Raw genomic sequence first — 16,333 nt, 5'->3', positions numbered from 1 at the left:
ACTGATGTTGGAGCTTACTGCAGTCTGCAGTTTACCTGTGCAAATGTTTCCAGCTGTATTGAATATATACCACGACGTTTTGTCCACACAGACGGATTCCTAAACCCCAACCTGTCTAACTAAATATACACTTCAGCTAATGTACAATAATATAATCCATTTAGGGAAAAAAGGGTGAAAAAATACTTATTACTCTAAAGTCTAAACACGATCACTGAGTCATGTTGTAAAAAACAATGGATATATATATAAATATAGACTTCCAAATTGGTTGCCAAGGTCGTGAGGGCACCTGCTTACCCAAACGTAAACATGTGTTCAGCTTTAATATATATATCGGTTGGCTGTAATTAAATCCCATTTTGAACTGCTGTCAGAATACGTGAAAATAGAAATATTTTAAAGAAAGAAAGAATTGAAAGGGTTTACAAGAAGGAATAGACTTTGGTACCGATGCGTCGGTCAAGTTTACCGAACGTAAAAGGTAAGATAAATGAACTTTATTTTTATTGTTAATATCGCGTATCTGGATACATCTCGTGTCGTAAGTAATAAATGCCCGCTGATAGATTATGTACTACTTCGAAGCCAAAACATGGCTTTTAATATAAATGTGAATGTCTTTTTGAGAACAGAGTTTCTTCCCTTATGCAGTCTTTCCTTGTCGTCTTCTATATTTAATAACGATTTAGCGATTCCCTACTTAAATTAAAAACTAAATTTTCGATTATTCTCTTTAACTTTATACATATTTTGAGTCTCAAACCATTATAAATTACAGCCTCAAAAAAAAACTAAATTGCACGTAACAATTCCTCTCGTCTGCAAAAGTCAAACATCGACCATTTCAAGTAAATAACTTGTTAGTTTCATTTCATTACTGTCCATATTGATAAATATATAAATATATACATGCATATTTGCATTTTTATATTTCTTGGCAGGTAAAATATTGCTATACAAGGTACTAAAGAGTAATTTTAATATCTTAATATTTTAATATATTTCTTGTCCAAGCTCAGTGAACTGTGAGAAATGTATACTGAACAACATAGGATCGGGAATATGTTTTATTGCTGGTGGTAAACAGTTCCGTGTATGTTTTGCACTTCCTATATATCAAAATTTGTTAATGAAATTACTGCTAACTTGCAGACAATTTGGTTATCACTCGAGCTAACGCACGTTATCCACACTCTCAAAATGTTTCGCGATCGTGGCAACCTCGGGACGTGGTCGCCCGAGTTCGTACCGAGGAAAGGTTAGCGAGATCAGTCGGGGAACGAAGCCAAGAGAGGAAGGTTTTGGAATGGTGCAAGAAAAATAACGTGAATGTCATTCGTAAATTGCCAAAACTTGATTCTACAGTCATCGTGAGTGTGTTAAGCTAAGCTAGGTTTATTTATACTGTTCTAATACGAGTCATCTCGGTGAATCATGAGAAACCATGCAGAGTAAACTTCTTGGATATCTCTTGATTTTCCTTCTGCTTTAAAACACTGAAAAGCGAATCATTTAATAACTGCACGGCTTCTTGTTTATTCAGACCTCAAGAGGAATAAATGAAGAAAGATTCACGAGTTTTGTGGATGAAGCAAAACTTGTCAAACGAGAACAACCGGTTAAACCCCCGGACTACAACAAGGTAAATTTCGCCTTTTCTCTACACGTTAGGCCCGTGCCAAGAATCTGCATCCGCATGCACGAATTTTTCACTCATTTTTTTCACTCATTTTTTTCCCTGCTCGGTCAAGTGGATCCACTCAGTCAGTTTTCATCTTATAATGAAAAGAAGATTATGCAAAATAGCAAAGATATGTTTCGTCGAAAAATTGCTGTATACTTGTATAACAAACAATTTTATTATTTTATAACATACTTCAGTGGACGAGTTTGCAGAAAAGTACTCATTCGGAACCAATTAAAAAACTGTTAGTACTCTACATATAACCATGACAGCGTCTTTAAACAACTTCCCATCAAATATAGCATCCCGAAACATAGAGAAAAGATACGATATATATATATATATATATATATATATATATATATATATATAATATATATATATATATATATATATATATATTCTATGCCTATGCACAGTATGTATTCAAATGGCTGATGTCTTCAAATTCATTTCCTCTGGACAGCGTTTTAAAGTAACCCGTTTTCATTCGGCCAAACTCCAAAGCACCTGTTATGTAACGCCAACCAAAAGTATTTTTTGCTTCCAACAGGAAAAAGCTCGGCCTTCAACAGAACACCGTGAAAACTTCTGCGCGTTTTGTCAAAGGGATCTTCCAAAGAAAAGACAACGAGCTCGTAAATCAACTTTTTTTACGAGCCCTTACGAGTGTGAGCATTGCGGAGCATCGAACGACATTTACTTAGACAGTGACAAGAATGTTTCTGAGTCCGAGAGCGAAGATGATCCGAAATTTTCCGAGAGCGTTCACGACACGATACGACGAGGAAATCCTGAACAAGTCATTGATCATCGAACATTTTCCGAGGATGAAACGAAATCTGAGAGTTTAGAGAGAATTGTTGATATTGAAAATGATGAGAGTGATATATTTTGGAGAAGTGACTCTGATTTTAATAGCTTTCCTGGGAATTTTGAGGAAAACTTGGCCGATATTAATTTGAATGAAGACTGTTATTCTGGAACAGTATTTCTAACAGAGACTTCACTTGGTAGCCATAGTATTCCACCTGTTGAGGTGAAGGTTGCTTGGGACGATGACAACAGTAATCAATTCGCAGAAATTAGCAGAACGATCGCCACGGACGATGGGATTGAAGATGACGTCACCTCACAGGAAAGCTGTGATGTCACTTCACAGGATAGCCAGTCTAGGATGTCTAACAATTTTGAGGAATCAAGTCTTGAGAATCCAGGAACTAATAGCTTGTCTTTAGAAAATGACTCAATTGATTTAGGGCCAAGGCTCAGCCCAACTCCTCCGCCTCCTCAAGGTAGGCGTGGGAGTTCACCAAGGAACTTTCTTTATGGTGAACACCCCAAGAGAAGAGGTTCAGAAGAAGTTCATGTGACTAGTATGGATGGATCTTATGATATGACTCAGTCACCTATTGCAAACCGTTCTGTTGGTTTGACTAGAGTGGCGCTAATGAGACTAAGTCGCTCAAAAACACGAGGCTCCCGGAGTTCACCTGGTACACCTCAACCTGTTGCTAGATCAAAGGTATATATTGTTATACATTATAATACAACACTTTCAATCATTCTTTTGTCTGTAACACATTAGAGATGCAAAACAATTTTACAGTAAAGTAGGTCCTCTCACCATGATCTGCATACAGTGATGGGAATTTTCCGTTGTGCAGGTTCCCCCCCCCCTCAGAATATGCCTGACAGTAACGTTTGTTACGTTCACAACACCTAACGTGGCAAACGTAATTTTGGCGACCACATCAACTACCAAAATTTAGTACTAAACATCTAGCTGTAGCCAATATTATCGTCGAAAACTTTAGTCTAATCCGGATTCTGGCTGTCGTTGGCTAATCTAATCTACGCGACCAATTTAATACTACTTTGGATTTTAATTTTCTCCATCCTGATATTGCTTGAAACGATTCTTGTTAAATAGCTGGTATCAACGTTGTACTATTGGCATCTTTACTAATATTACGTTTCTGTTTTTAACAGGAGGAGTCTCGTTCTCATTCACACGATCCCCAAGACTCGTATTCATTTCTGGATGCAGTCAGTCCTGAAATTAAGTCGATCCACAAGCATGAGAACAGACAAAACTCTTCAGATTCTCAAGATTCATAAAAAAAACAGATGTTGTTGCACCATGAGTGGGAACTTGTTTCCTACTGATTCCTAAAGGTCCATGATCATCCTTATTCATCGTATCATTATCTATCAACGTCCATCCTATTTTGGCCGAAATCGAAAGGTCTTATTATGACTCAAAGCCCAATTGTTTTCTGTTGAATGCAGACCCAACTGAGTTTTTATTTTTTCAGCTGTCCTTTGTCTACGTATTTGCATATGCATGAGCAATCTGCTGAAAAATATCCGATGCAGTATACCATTCTGTTTCAAATTCCTTCGTGAGATCTTTTCCATTGTATCTTCTTCTAAATTCGCTAATCCAGTCTTGAGTTTCTTGTAAACTTTCTTTCATTGGTAATAGCGATGCTCGTCCTGACCTTTGCTTTGCCATGTGAGTTGAGCGACCTAATTCATTGTTTTCCAAAGCCAATAATATTCCTTTCTTTTCAGCGAAAGCTATCTTCTTTTGTATTCGTCTTAAGGTATCTTCTGGAGCTTTTAACTTTCTTGTAGGGCAAATATCCTGAAGCTTGTACGGTGTCTCTAAAATTTGTGGCCTAATCTTGTCGCCATTCATCACACAGCTTATAAGTTATGAATTTATATATCTTTTTCTGAATTTCAGAATCAAGTCATCATAAATTCTTTCCTTTTTCATTTTGTCCCATCTTCTTAAAGAAAATGTCCACAGCCGTTTACTCAAATTAAAAGATGTATTATATTTTTTATAATTCGTCGTTTTCGGCTTCAACTCTTTACCAAATCAAACATAAAACCTGTTTAGTTTTGAATTTCAAATCTCTTAGTAATTATCATGGTCTTACAAACATTTAAATTACCAGGCAACAAATCTAAAGTAATTAATATATGACATACTAAGAAGTAGAATTAAAAATTAATACGGGACCGTTAGTCTACTTGTCTCAAGAGATTTAATCCGACTGAAAATAATATTTCAAATTTCATTTTTTAAGTTTCATATTAATTCCTATATAATTTATGACTTTGCGAAGGCTGAACTGCAGAGCTATAACGTATTTCAAATGAAATATTGTTATTAAAAAATGTTCAAAATAAACATTGATTTTAGCAAGGGATTAGTGTGCTAAGCAATAATTGAACAACGACAGTTTAGAAAACTCCTATTGCATCAAACTGATGTTATTCCTACAAAATGAAACGTTAAACTGGTTTTGCAGATATTGTCCACGTGCTCATATATAACGCGAGAATTTGTGTTCAAATAATGCGTATAGGTTCTGCATACGTGTTTTTAAACTTCAGTTGTTGATATATGGCCAACAAGCGTCCCATAATGAAATTTGCAAATATTTTTTGACAATACATAGCGTGCCCCCAAAGGCAAAGTAATTTGTCGCTGGTCAAACACAATTTGACATATTTTAATTTTTCTGTATACAGATGTTATATTTCATTGCTTATCCCGAAATCCCTTTTCAAAACCAATGTACGACACAGTATGGTAACTATGGTTCATACAGTGGAGTAAAGCAGCCGTTCGGGGCCCCCCTCAATGGTTTACTTGTGACTCCCTTGAATTCACTAAAATAAGCTTAAATTTTTTCACTACCTACAGTATGCGATCTCTACTTGCATACATTAGTGTAAACTGTAAAGGGAACGGAACAAGGAACAAATTTCTGAATTTAGGGCCTTTATGGGAGATGGGATCAACCGATAACTTGACACACTACATCCCGATGCACAACCAATCTTATCGATTATGTTATCGTAGAAGTTAGAACATAGCGAAATATTACTGGCCGGTTGGCGCATGTGCAGACGTTTTTCCGCGAAATGCAGTTTCATTTGTTCAACCATAGGCTCAACAATTCTAACAACTCGCTCATTTTACCAAATGTATATACGTCTCTCCCAGTCTCACTTGCCTATTATAAACATGTCGATGTTTTATGTTTACAATCAAGTGCGGCTGTGCGAGTCAACTGAGATGATTCGGTTTTTAAAAATGGTAATTTTTCACACGTGTTCCACCGGGGGGGAGATGTATAGTGTTATATAATATATTAAGCAACATTTACACCATATATACGGCAATATATATGGTAGCCCTAGACTCTAGCTGATTTTTTCAGTTTATTTTATAGTTCCCGAGTACAAAACGTATTTTAAATATTTGTGGGCCATTTTTCTTGTTTTTAATCTCTGAAAGATAAACAGTGATATGAATGCAATTATGTCGGGGTCGGCGAGGATTGTAACACGTGGATCGAGTATGCTGCGAAATGTTATGTTTTACAAGAACAAAGCTAGTTTACTTTGCAGTGGGCTTCGTAGTTTTTCCTCAGAGACGGAAAATGAAGCAGATGAATTTAAATTTGAGACTTTGAGTGGTGATTTGGAAGGTATTTAATTAAAGCGCCATGGTTTCTCTTCCTCTCCCCCCGTTTATTGAATAAAATGAGTACAGTTTAATTTATAGACTTGGTAGATCATGTATTTTTAACAACTATGCCTATATCTGCAAATCTTCAACATGTTCACCATTTCACCCTTTCTTTTATACATGCGATATTCTATGTCCATCTGTGACTTGAAAAGAGTGTAATTGTGCATGCAACTTTATACTTAAGTAACTTGACATCAAGGTTAGGTGCTATAAAAGTAAAAATAATTATAAAAATTTGAATGCAGCCTAAGATATAAACTTTTAGCTATTAATATATGCCAAAAAATGTTAAAAGTTGTTGAGTTCTAGTGATCCATTATGTAGGTATTGCAGTTTTTTCAATGAACAAACCTAGTACAAGAAATGCTATTAGCAGGAACTTTTTAACCCAGGTAGGTAATGAGTCTTCACTTGAAAACAATTAGGCTCATGCAGGGGCCAATTAAGCGCTCAAGTCCTGTTTTCATGTTGAAGCTTATTTCCACATTTAACAAAAAATTTTGATGCAATGTGTTGAATGATTTTTTGATTTTGCACATATAATTAAGTGAAAGTAATTGTTGGAAAAGTGATGTAATTGTTGGAAATGTCTATAAATTGTGCAGCCCATTGCTTTACAAGACCATGTGTTATGAATCAATACACATCCTTGTAATCATATCTGATGAAATGATATTTCATCACTGTGCAGTACTATACCAGAATTAATTTCTAAAGCAGACCTTAAATTTGTATAGTTTCAAAATGCTTTGGATGCTGTGAAATTTGACAAGAATCTTCGAGTATTTATATTAAAGAGTGATGTACCAGGTAATACAGGTCATATTGTAGATATGTTGACTGATTATTGCTCATGAAAGAATTCACCCACATAGTATGTGCCTTATAGTTCAATTTTCACTCAGTCATTGGTTCCTTAGTTGTGTTGGTGAATTACTGGTTTACTCTGGCTAATATACTTTTGATAACATACATGCTCACTCACCTTACTGCCTGTTCAATACTACAAGTTTAATGCTCCAGTCCATTGACTAGAAGAGAACTAATACCTGCAAAACATTTTTCTAGGTGCATTTTGTGCTGGTGCAGATCTCAAAGAAAGGCGAAAAATGAAAATGGAGGATGTAGGGAGGTTTGTTTCCACAGGAAGAAACTTGATTGCAAACTTACATGATCTACCAGTACCAACCATTGCAGCAATTGATGGTGTAGCATTAGGAGGTGGTCTGGAAATTGCTTTAGCTTGTGACATGAGAGTTGCAGGAAGAATGTCAAAAATTGGTCTGGTCGAAACACGTTTGGCTATTATTCCTGGAGGAGGTAAAGTAGGTTAATGAAGTTAAGAGTCGTTCGAAGTTAAGTTAAGAGGAAATGTTGAACACCTTCATATGCTGATATTTGAAATATTCATTTATAAATATGTCTCCCGTTTCTTCTGATAGGTGGTACCCAACGTCTACCAAGGCTGGTGGGAATTTCAAAGGCAAAAGAACTGATATTTACAGCCAGAATATTAAATGGTGAAGAATCTGAACGAATTGGCTTGGCCAATTATGTTGTTGATGAGAACCAAGCATATAACAAAGCTTTAGAGTTAGCAAAAGAAATATTGCCACAAGGGCCGATTGCTTTGAAAATGGCCAAGAATGCAATTAACAGAGGCATGGAGGTTGGGAATGAGATGATATTGGAAGTGATAGTGATCATGGGTTTTGATTTCTGACTATTTGTTTCAGGTTGATTTGATATCTGGTATGAGCTTTGAAGAAGCCTCTTACGCACAGGTGATATACTTTACTTTCTTACCACCATTAAGTCATTAACAGTGCTTGTGACCTTTAACAGTACTGATTATTACCACCATCCCATCATGCAGTTATCACCACTGATTCACTACCTTGCATCTCACTGTCAAACAAATTTCTAATGTACCATGACCTAAATACCATATACCATATGACCTGATCACCACTGATTCATCTCATCACCATTGATTCACTACCCTGTATCTCATTCACTACCCTGTATCTCATTGTTATCAGACAAATCTCTAACATACCCTAATCTTAACCAGGTGATACCAACAAAAGACAGATTAGAAGGACTACAGGCATTTAAAGAGAAACGAAAACCAGTGTATCGTGGTGAATAAAGATCAATGGTAAGTGATTGGGTGGTGCATTTGCTTAAGGCAATGCACTCAGATGGGTCCTACTTTGATGTTTTACTCTGTCTTATGTCAGATGAGTTCACTCATCAATGGAAGAGTACTGTCTGTTACTGAGTTAATTTGGGTTATTTTACTAACTATTTCACACAAAAGATGGTTATTGCAAGGATGCATTTTTTCTTTAGTACAACCACCATAATTGCTTTGTATTTAATGTACCACATAACTTACTGTAATGTTCTTGCTTTAAATTTGTACAAAACCTCTGCTGTTGACATACAGCATAAACAGGATTATCACTTGAAATGAAGAAATTATATACATATTTTTGTTACCTGAAGATATTTAAAAAAAGTTTTTATATTGTCCAGGATTGTTATATAACAATATTAGTGAGTTTAAGAGAAGTAATCTCGTTCAGGGGTGTTAGTTTTTGTCTCCTTTTTAATTGATGCAAGCATATATATCCTGGCTTAGTTGATCATCTCCCTTTTTGTCATAGTGTATGTGAATATTACCATGAACTTTCTTGCGTAACTTAACCTCTCTGATATTTTGACATAGTCATCCTTTTGTAAACATGCAGCAGCACATGCATTCTCATGTCAAAATTTCTGTTTTGTTGTGCCTCTAAAGTTATCTTTGTGCATAAGTTTAGCTTGAATTCATCCAGAAAATAACTGTTTTTTTACCAGCTGACATGCTACTGAAAGATAATTTGATAAGGTCCAACATATTATAAAGGTGTAAAATATCGCCTTGCAAAATGTGCATACTTCATTAAGTAGTAAGCCTTTTGATTACTTTTAACATTTTTAGCACAATCATTATAATTTCCGCACGTAACACGTCATTATGAAAAAGAAGGAGAAAATCATTCATGAAAATTCCGAGTGAGTGGGTCGGGGGGGGGGTTGTAACTAGAGCTTAGCTATACTGCATTTGAAAAATCACACTACGTTCTCGTCTTGTCATGACTTTTTCGACCTTCTATCCCGCATTCGTTGGTATTCTTTTACACTGTCGCTCTTCGGTGATGAATATATAATCTTCTCTATTTTACGAACTATTTCATCTGCAAAAAACAAAAATTTTGGTTACGATATAGCTGTGGTATATAATTCAGGTATAGTTTTTACCATGCAATATTAAGGATTTTTTAAACAAAATATCGCCTTGATCACCAACGGAGTTTGTAGGTAGAATATTCAGAGCCAAGGAGAGGGACGTGGGGTACAACGCTCTAAACTGTTTTGATGACCTTCTACCATCTGCACACATTGCACAGTCTGAAGGCCCGATCACACAATCCAATTTTGTCGGATTTAATTCACTTCTGGCGTATGGCATGTAGTCTTGTTATTGATAAAGCAGAACTGCATTGGTTTTAGTGGATTTGCTGCGAAATACATTGCAAGTAAAAAAACTATAAAACATCCATCAAAAGTGGATGGAATCTAACAAAATTGGATCGTGTGAACAAAACCTAAAACCACTAAGGGTCTTCCTTCTTTGAATCTGAAATCTTTGAATCTTGCGCGCACTTAGGAGATCGCCTTGGTGTCCGTTTCTTAGTTCTTTCATATTGTGGTAATTACAAATATCATACTTGCAATACTTTGTGAACATTCAAAATCATAATTCTTGTAATCACGGTTTTCCTTGCTATAAATTATCCTAAACGTCGATCTGTTCCCGGTCTTTATTACTTCGGAATGTGCAACATATTCCATCTCTATGTTGACCTAGTAAAGAAAAAAATATCGTCACTGGCACGGTGTGTTATTTTCCCAAAAGACTTCTCGCAAAGACATGACTTACTGCACGTGGTGATTTATTCCAGAATTGTCTTTGACTCGATTGTCCTGTTTGTGTAATCTCGATATTTTTCGAGTCAATTCCTAAAAGATTAAAAACTCGTACCTCGGAAATTCTGATGATTTCATAAACTGAAAATGCTGGTGATAGAGACGAGACTGGGGCCGGGGGGGGAGTGACCTTTTAGGCACCACCACCATTGTTATTAAACTGTTATGTAAAATTTCCCCTTGATCAATAGCTTTATTGAAAGATACTGTACCTAACTGAACTTCACTCTTTGCATGTAGGAAGCCTTGAAGCATCGTCACTTTGAATGCCTGAAGAATAAAAGGAGAATTAAGTCAACGAGATGCAAAGTCGTAAGGTTTGGGAATGTGATTTAATGCATATATTGCTAAAAACTTGGATTGAGACAATAGTTTGAGACAATGGTAGCTTGTCGATGGTTTACAGGAGAGAAACTCAAAGGTCTTTATATCAGGGTTATGATCATTTTGGTAAGAACGAAAGAAAGGTTATATATTGCATTTGGTACACTGTGTAACACAAATCCGATAATTTGACAAAAAGTTGAAATGAATGTTGAGACGTTTCTATTCCAAACCTCGTAGTTATATTGTTGCAGCGTAAAATAATCTGGCTGATCAGTGACAATCTTGCCATTTTTCTCACTAGATTCTTTCTTTGTTCCTGTCAAATAAGAATTTTCATGAGATTGTCTTCACTTCAGGCACACACTCTCTTTTCATCACATGTATCATTTCTAACAACTCACGCTGCATATTTGACTTCTTAACCAATTGAAACTCTGAAGTTTCCATCTTTTCTAAAGTATCATCCAGATCTATCGCTATTGTTGGATCGTTCTTCTTAACCAAGACATACTCGTGACCTGAAATAAACAGGTCCACGTTTAGAACCATCATTAGAATAATCCCCTCCAAACTACAGCTTTGTTTTCAAATTACTACTTACAATAAACCAAATAAAAATATCCAATCGATTGCCTGTAATTCAAAGTGCCTATAATGCTCGAAGTGTCTATAATTCTGTTTTTGCTGTATACTATCCGCCATAAGTCATAATTTTGATTGCGTATAGCAACGAGTAAAGAGTAATAAATTCTAACGACGTACGACAAATAACTAGGCAGTTTTAATACGTGCGATGATATATGTGTGTGCATCATTCGTGGAATACAAAGTCAAAGGAATAAAAGCGAATGAAATATCACTTCTTCGCTTCAAACAAACTCTAGACAGGTAAAAGCGAGATCTACTCTATCACACTTAAACTTCACACAATTAAACGTTACATATCGCTAAATTTCATTTTCTCTGACATCGACTTGCTATTATTAATTTTGCGCCGAGCATGCATACAGAGCAAACACGGCAGAATTGTTGTTAAAAGCCGCAATCAAACATCAGAAGGAAGAGTAATACAATAAATAACAAACCAGGCTTCCGGAGAAAACGACTGCCGTAGAAAACTTTATTGAGGCACAAAGCAGTTGTGAAGACGACTTTCAATATATGTGGAAAATTAAAATGTTTCTTATTGAAAACGTAGGTACACTGTACAAAATATGTACGAGACAGCTTGCAGCGTACAAAAAACTAAAAGAATTTTATGTTTTTCCAAAAATTTTTTCAATTTGTAACTAATAAATAATATACCCGTTCGTTTGATTCCGCGTTTCTTTAGCATCTTCTCCAAAACCATTTTCATTTTCACATCAACTCCTTCCACTGCGAATTTCGATGAACCTCGTTTCTCTTCACATCTACAATGAAAGAAACGGAGAGAATGCACATGAATAGTCAAACAAGATATTAATCAACTACTTCCATGGACCATGGTTATCATCACTAGCAACAATAACTTACACTTCAACTATAATATCAGAACTACTTGAAGGTTTTGGTTCTGGTGGTTTTTCTTCAGGCTGAAATGGGTTTAAAATATTGTAAATTGAAGGTTATGATTCACTGAAAATCACAATTGCATAGCAATCCTGTTTATATCTATTTTATCTATAGATAGATATATAAAAACCAGAGTTATCTTACCTCTATGTAAGATAATGCCAAAGCTTTGAAGTCGAATTTGCTAATATTTTCACCATTATCCAGTGCTAAAAAAGCATTGGTAGTGAATTATATTGAATACAGGTGTCTGGTGTGGGTATATGGGGAACCTCAAGCATGCAAACTTGTTAACTGGCAATACAAGTTTACACCTTGACCTGAGTGCACATAATGATATAGTGATAAATAGATTAGATATAAACAAACTTTGAAATAAGAATTATCCAGGATAATCTAAGGACTGGCCAGTTAGGCTCACCCTAGCCCCCAATGAATATTTGCCAATAAGCATTGCCATAGGGCCATATTGTTTATTTCTGCTTGCCAATATTACTGTGGAATATAATTTACCAGGTAAATCAAAATCAACTTCTCCATCTGCTTCATCAGCAATCAACAAACAGTAAGACTTTACATCATCCTGAAACAACACAACACACTCAACTATGATTTTATGTCCTAGCTCCATTGTCACTTCAAATGTTGTGAAAACTTTTTAATACCTTTAGTTCTGGTTTTCGTGCTTTCTCTGTATATTTGAACATGATGAGACCAATTAAGTCTTGAACATGGGCACCATCAACTAAAAAGGTAAAATAGAATGTCAAAACATTGTAGTTTCACAGTTGTGATGTCAATTTTGACTGCTTACCAATCAGACAGATATTCATTGGGGATTGTTGAGGCCCTTGTGATGATGGCTAAAGATTAGAAATAGAAAATGCAGTCAGAATATATTGTGCTTTTACCAGATTCTCAGAAGCATTAAAAATTTATGTAATTCACATACTAAAGGGAAAAAAATCTTAAATGAGCGAACTTTATTTGTTCTTGAATAACCCTAAAGAATAAGAAGTGAATTAAAAATTATAAATTTTTACTCAATTATTTGGCAATACTAGGTATCTTATATTATTGATGAAAAAAATTGTGTACATTTAAGGTAAAACACATTTATGGTACTTTTGGGTTAGATAGGGTTAGATAGGGTTAGATGTGAACACCATCAGTTGGAATTAATGAAGCTTGCGATTGAATAAGACTGTACACGGTTGAAATAAGCTTTGAAATTGTTTTTTTAAAGAAACTCAATTGCAAACCTCTCCATCAAACTTTCCATAGTGGGCAAAAGGATTCTTAGGTTGGTTGTGAGAATTTGCTACTAATATTGCCAGCTTGGATGTAGACTTTCCATCTGTCTTGGTTTGGCCATCTTTTAAGTCTTTCTTAGGGTAAAGTTTAGGCAAATCTACACCTGGGAAATTTTAAATGCAAAATTTGAAAATTAAAAAACATAGCATCAATACATGTATTAATTTATATCACAATGTTCATACTTGATATTGGTTCAGGGTCTTTTAAATGGACCATTTGACATGCTGCATCTCCAATTCTGTTGCTATAAACACATTTTAAAACACTATGTACATAATATTTCAGTTTCATTAAGCAGAGGCAAAATTATGTGAAGGTTGTCAAATTAAATCTATTTCTGGTGCTTCCTATTGATAGGAAGTGTAGTCACCTCCACAGACTAATTTTTTGGTGTAGGGAAGTAAAATATTGTGATAACTTCTATAATATGTGGGTGATTGTTTTTAATCAATCAAGGAATGAATGACTCAAACATTCCTCAACTCTGTTTTTGTGGCCTCAAGGTCAGATCATTTCAAGCAGATATATAACACAATCAGATAACATAAGCAGATAACACAAAATATCACATACTCATTACTTGAACTACTTCACACACTTATAGTGCTAGCTAATTTGAAGGATTGCCAAATTATTGAGATGGCTCATGTTGAAAATTGATTGAAGTATCTGTATATTTATTTATCTTGTATTTGCATGTACATTACCTGGGTGGTTTTCTAGGCGGCTTTTCTACAGAACCTCCATGCCCTGATCCCATTGGACTGACTTCAATGTCAAATGAGTTTGAAAATGCAAACTCTCCCAAATTATCCCTACAAGACATTGTAAAAATATTAGGGCTATCTAAGAGGGCATTTTAATATGACAATTCCTCAAAATTGTCTCACCTAAATTTTCGTCTTTGCAACTGTTTTTCATTTTCTATTTCTTCATTTACAATGACAATTTCACTCACGCCTGGAAAAGATGAATTATTTTCATGTTGTATAATAACAACATCATAGTACTGAAACTGGTTTAATTGTGGTGGTTACTGGCGAGGGCACCGATAACTAAAATTTAGTTTAGAACAGCAATATCAGACGTCAAATGCAACATAATACCTGCCACTTATAAAATAGACCATCCATTTTTTATCTGGTCATGAAGCGAAAAAAATATTATGCAGAAAAAGTATGTTTTTTTTTCTGAAACTATGTTGGATGTAAATTTCTGCAGTTGTTTATCTTGTAACGTATTTTAATTACGTATGTAGAATTGGTGGCTTATTAGAGCTTGGTCTTGGTAAACACTTTCATTAAAACCGTAGCAATTTATGCAGTTAATCTGTGCTGTTTCAAACAGAATATACCATCCATAACTATAGACCTAAATATGTCAAATTTTAAAACATTCACACATACATCAGCCCATTGAATTCAGTTTCAACGGTTTTAACCGCAAAGAAATGTAAACAATTTTAACCAGATTTTCGGATAAGGTCAAGCGTAAACTAATTAGTGTCAATGAACTCCTTTTGAAAGTACAAGCTTTAGTCTTAAGCCGGAAAATAGATACTTTAAAATATCCTTTTTTGCATACATCGTTACGCTACAGTATCAGCATTCGCTAAGACAGTAAACTATTACAAAGCCTATCAAGGACTGTTCGTTTGTGAAATTTGAAAAGATTTTTGACTGGGCAGTGACATCTAGACTTCAGACTGATAAGACACGCAATGTTTGTCTATTCACTATAATCATAGGTGAAAAGTGCGGTGATTTAGGGCAGAACGTTAAAATGCACGGAAGGGTATAATATCTTAACACTTTTTTACCCGTATCATCGCTTGTCACACACGAGTGTCTGATTTGGGAAATCACAAATTGGGCATCGTCCATAAATGCCATTGGTGCATGGACATATGAGCCACTTTAATGCCCTGTCTTGCACTTCAGTTCCTTGTCATATTCTTTTGATATTTCTCCACATTTCCTCTGGGAGCACATGGCCGTAAATATACAGGAAAATCTAAAATCAGACCATCATTCAAGCGTAAAACCAATTTGTTATCGTCTGAAAGTCAACAATTATGTAAATTTCCATCTTGGAAAATATGTTGTAATGTTTTCTTTGCCCCAAGCCTCGCGCAGGAAACTCAATATAGGCACTGATCGTGCACTGACTGGATGGATGAACCCAGCTGGACTAAATTTTGCAATTGCAATGAACGAAGCAGTCAATAAAAAAGTTTATTGCCGAGCAATAAAATTTTTGAAATTTGAGTCATTTAGCTATTGTACATATGTATTGAAATTTATCTATTTTCTGTCTTTATGAAGTTATAATCAGTGGTCATGATAAGACCCTCACATATTCTAAAATGGGCAGTTCTAATGGATAGAAAATGTTGAGTTTTGGATCAGAAAATTCCCAAGATAGTTTCTTACAAAGGAGAGTTGAATGACCTTAGTTACTTCCCATATAAGTTGTGATCTCACAAAATGCAGCATTGAAAATCCTTTTTATACACCAATTTTTCCCCCCAAAAAATGTTATGGCAGAATGCTGAAATTCCCATTTTGAAGTGCTCCATTTCAAAAATTCTCGGCGGGCGGGTGGTCAGCTATCCCTTTGCACACCGGAGGAGGGTTCGTGGTCTCGTGCCAACAACACATGTTGGATTTTTAAGCAGCTTTAAAATACGTAGCCAGTCTATTTCTTTTTAAGATGATCCCTGGTTATGATACGTTTGTTAAAAAACTCGTCACAAACGACATCTTTCGTCCTAAAAGGACCGACTTTTAGATCGGGGCCCCGAAAAAGTCATCGCCACCTAAACACTTGCAGGAAATCAGTTCCGGCCTCCG

General features: G+C 35.4%; 3 protein-coding genes across 3 annotated transcripts; 2 read left to right on the top strand and 1 right to left on the bottom strand.

The window, feature by feature from the left end:
- The first annotated feature begins 41 nt into the window (after positions 1-41).
- On the top strand, positions 42-4,728 carry LOC114521739. The gene is made up of 5 exons (XM_028542268.1): positions 42-484; positions 1,156-1,373; positions 1,547-1,645; positions 2,241-3,212; positions 3,680-4,728. Exons 1-5 carry the CDS (start codon positions 454-456, stop codon positions 3,806-3,808), a joined length of 1,449 nt encoding a protein of 482 aa, XP_028398069.1. The 5' UTR covers positions 42-453; the 3' UTR covers positions 3,809-4,728.
- A 1,136-nt stretch (positions 4,729-5,864) lies between these two features.
- Positions 5,865-10,566, top strand: LOC114521740 (methylglutaconyl-CoA hydratase, mitochondrial-like). Its single transcript, XM_028542269.1, has 8 exons — positions 5,865-6,201; positions 6,570-6,637; positions 6,983-7,055; positions 7,314-7,565; positions 7,688-7,914; positions 7,982-8,029; positions 8,320-8,406; positions 10,524-10,566. The coding sequence occupies exons 1-7, from the start codon at positions 6,021-6,023 to the stop codon at positions 8,395-8,397; spliced, it is 927 nt and encodes a 308-aa protein (XP_028398070.1). The 5' UTR covers positions 5,865-6,020; the 3' UTR covers positions 8,398-8,406; positions 10,524-10,566.
- On the bottom strand, positions 8,435-15,573 carry LOC114521738 (target of rapamycin complex 2 subunit MAPKAP1-like). The gene is made up of 18 exons (XM_028542267.1): positions 15,301-15,573; positions 14,372-14,441; positions 14,189-14,296; positions 13,664-13,725; positions 13,427-13,581; positions 13,117-13,167; positions 12,979-13,027; positions 12,830-12,909; positions 12,678-12,747; positions 12,309-12,373; positions 12,126-12,184; positions 11,916-12,022; positions 11,012-11,128; positions 10,841-10,926; positions 10,496-10,553; positions 10,237-10,316; positions 10,025-10,160; positions 8,435-9,490 (listed from the first exon to the last, which is right to left on the bottom strand). Exons 1-18 carry the CDS (start codon positions 15,371-15,373, stop codon positions 9,387-9,389), a joined length of 1,530 nt encoding a protein of 509 aa, XP_028398068.1. The 5' UTR covers positions 15,374-15,573; the 3' UTR covers positions 8,435-9,386.
- Positions 15,574-16,333: the final 760 nt, after the last annotated feature.

Source organism: Dendronephthya gigantea, unplaced genomic scaffold, assembly GCF_004324835.1.
Source record: "Dendronephthya gigantea isolate DGI-Jeju-01 unplaced genomic scaffold, DenGig_1.0 000021F, whole genome shotgun sequence".
NCBI classification, from domain to species: Eukaryota; Metazoa; Cnidaria; class Anthozoa; order Malacalcyonacea; family Nephtheidae; genus Dendronephthya; species Dendronephthya gigantea.
Note: the sequence above shows the minus strand (reverse complement) of the source record. Positions and strands in the feature narration are given on the sequence as shown.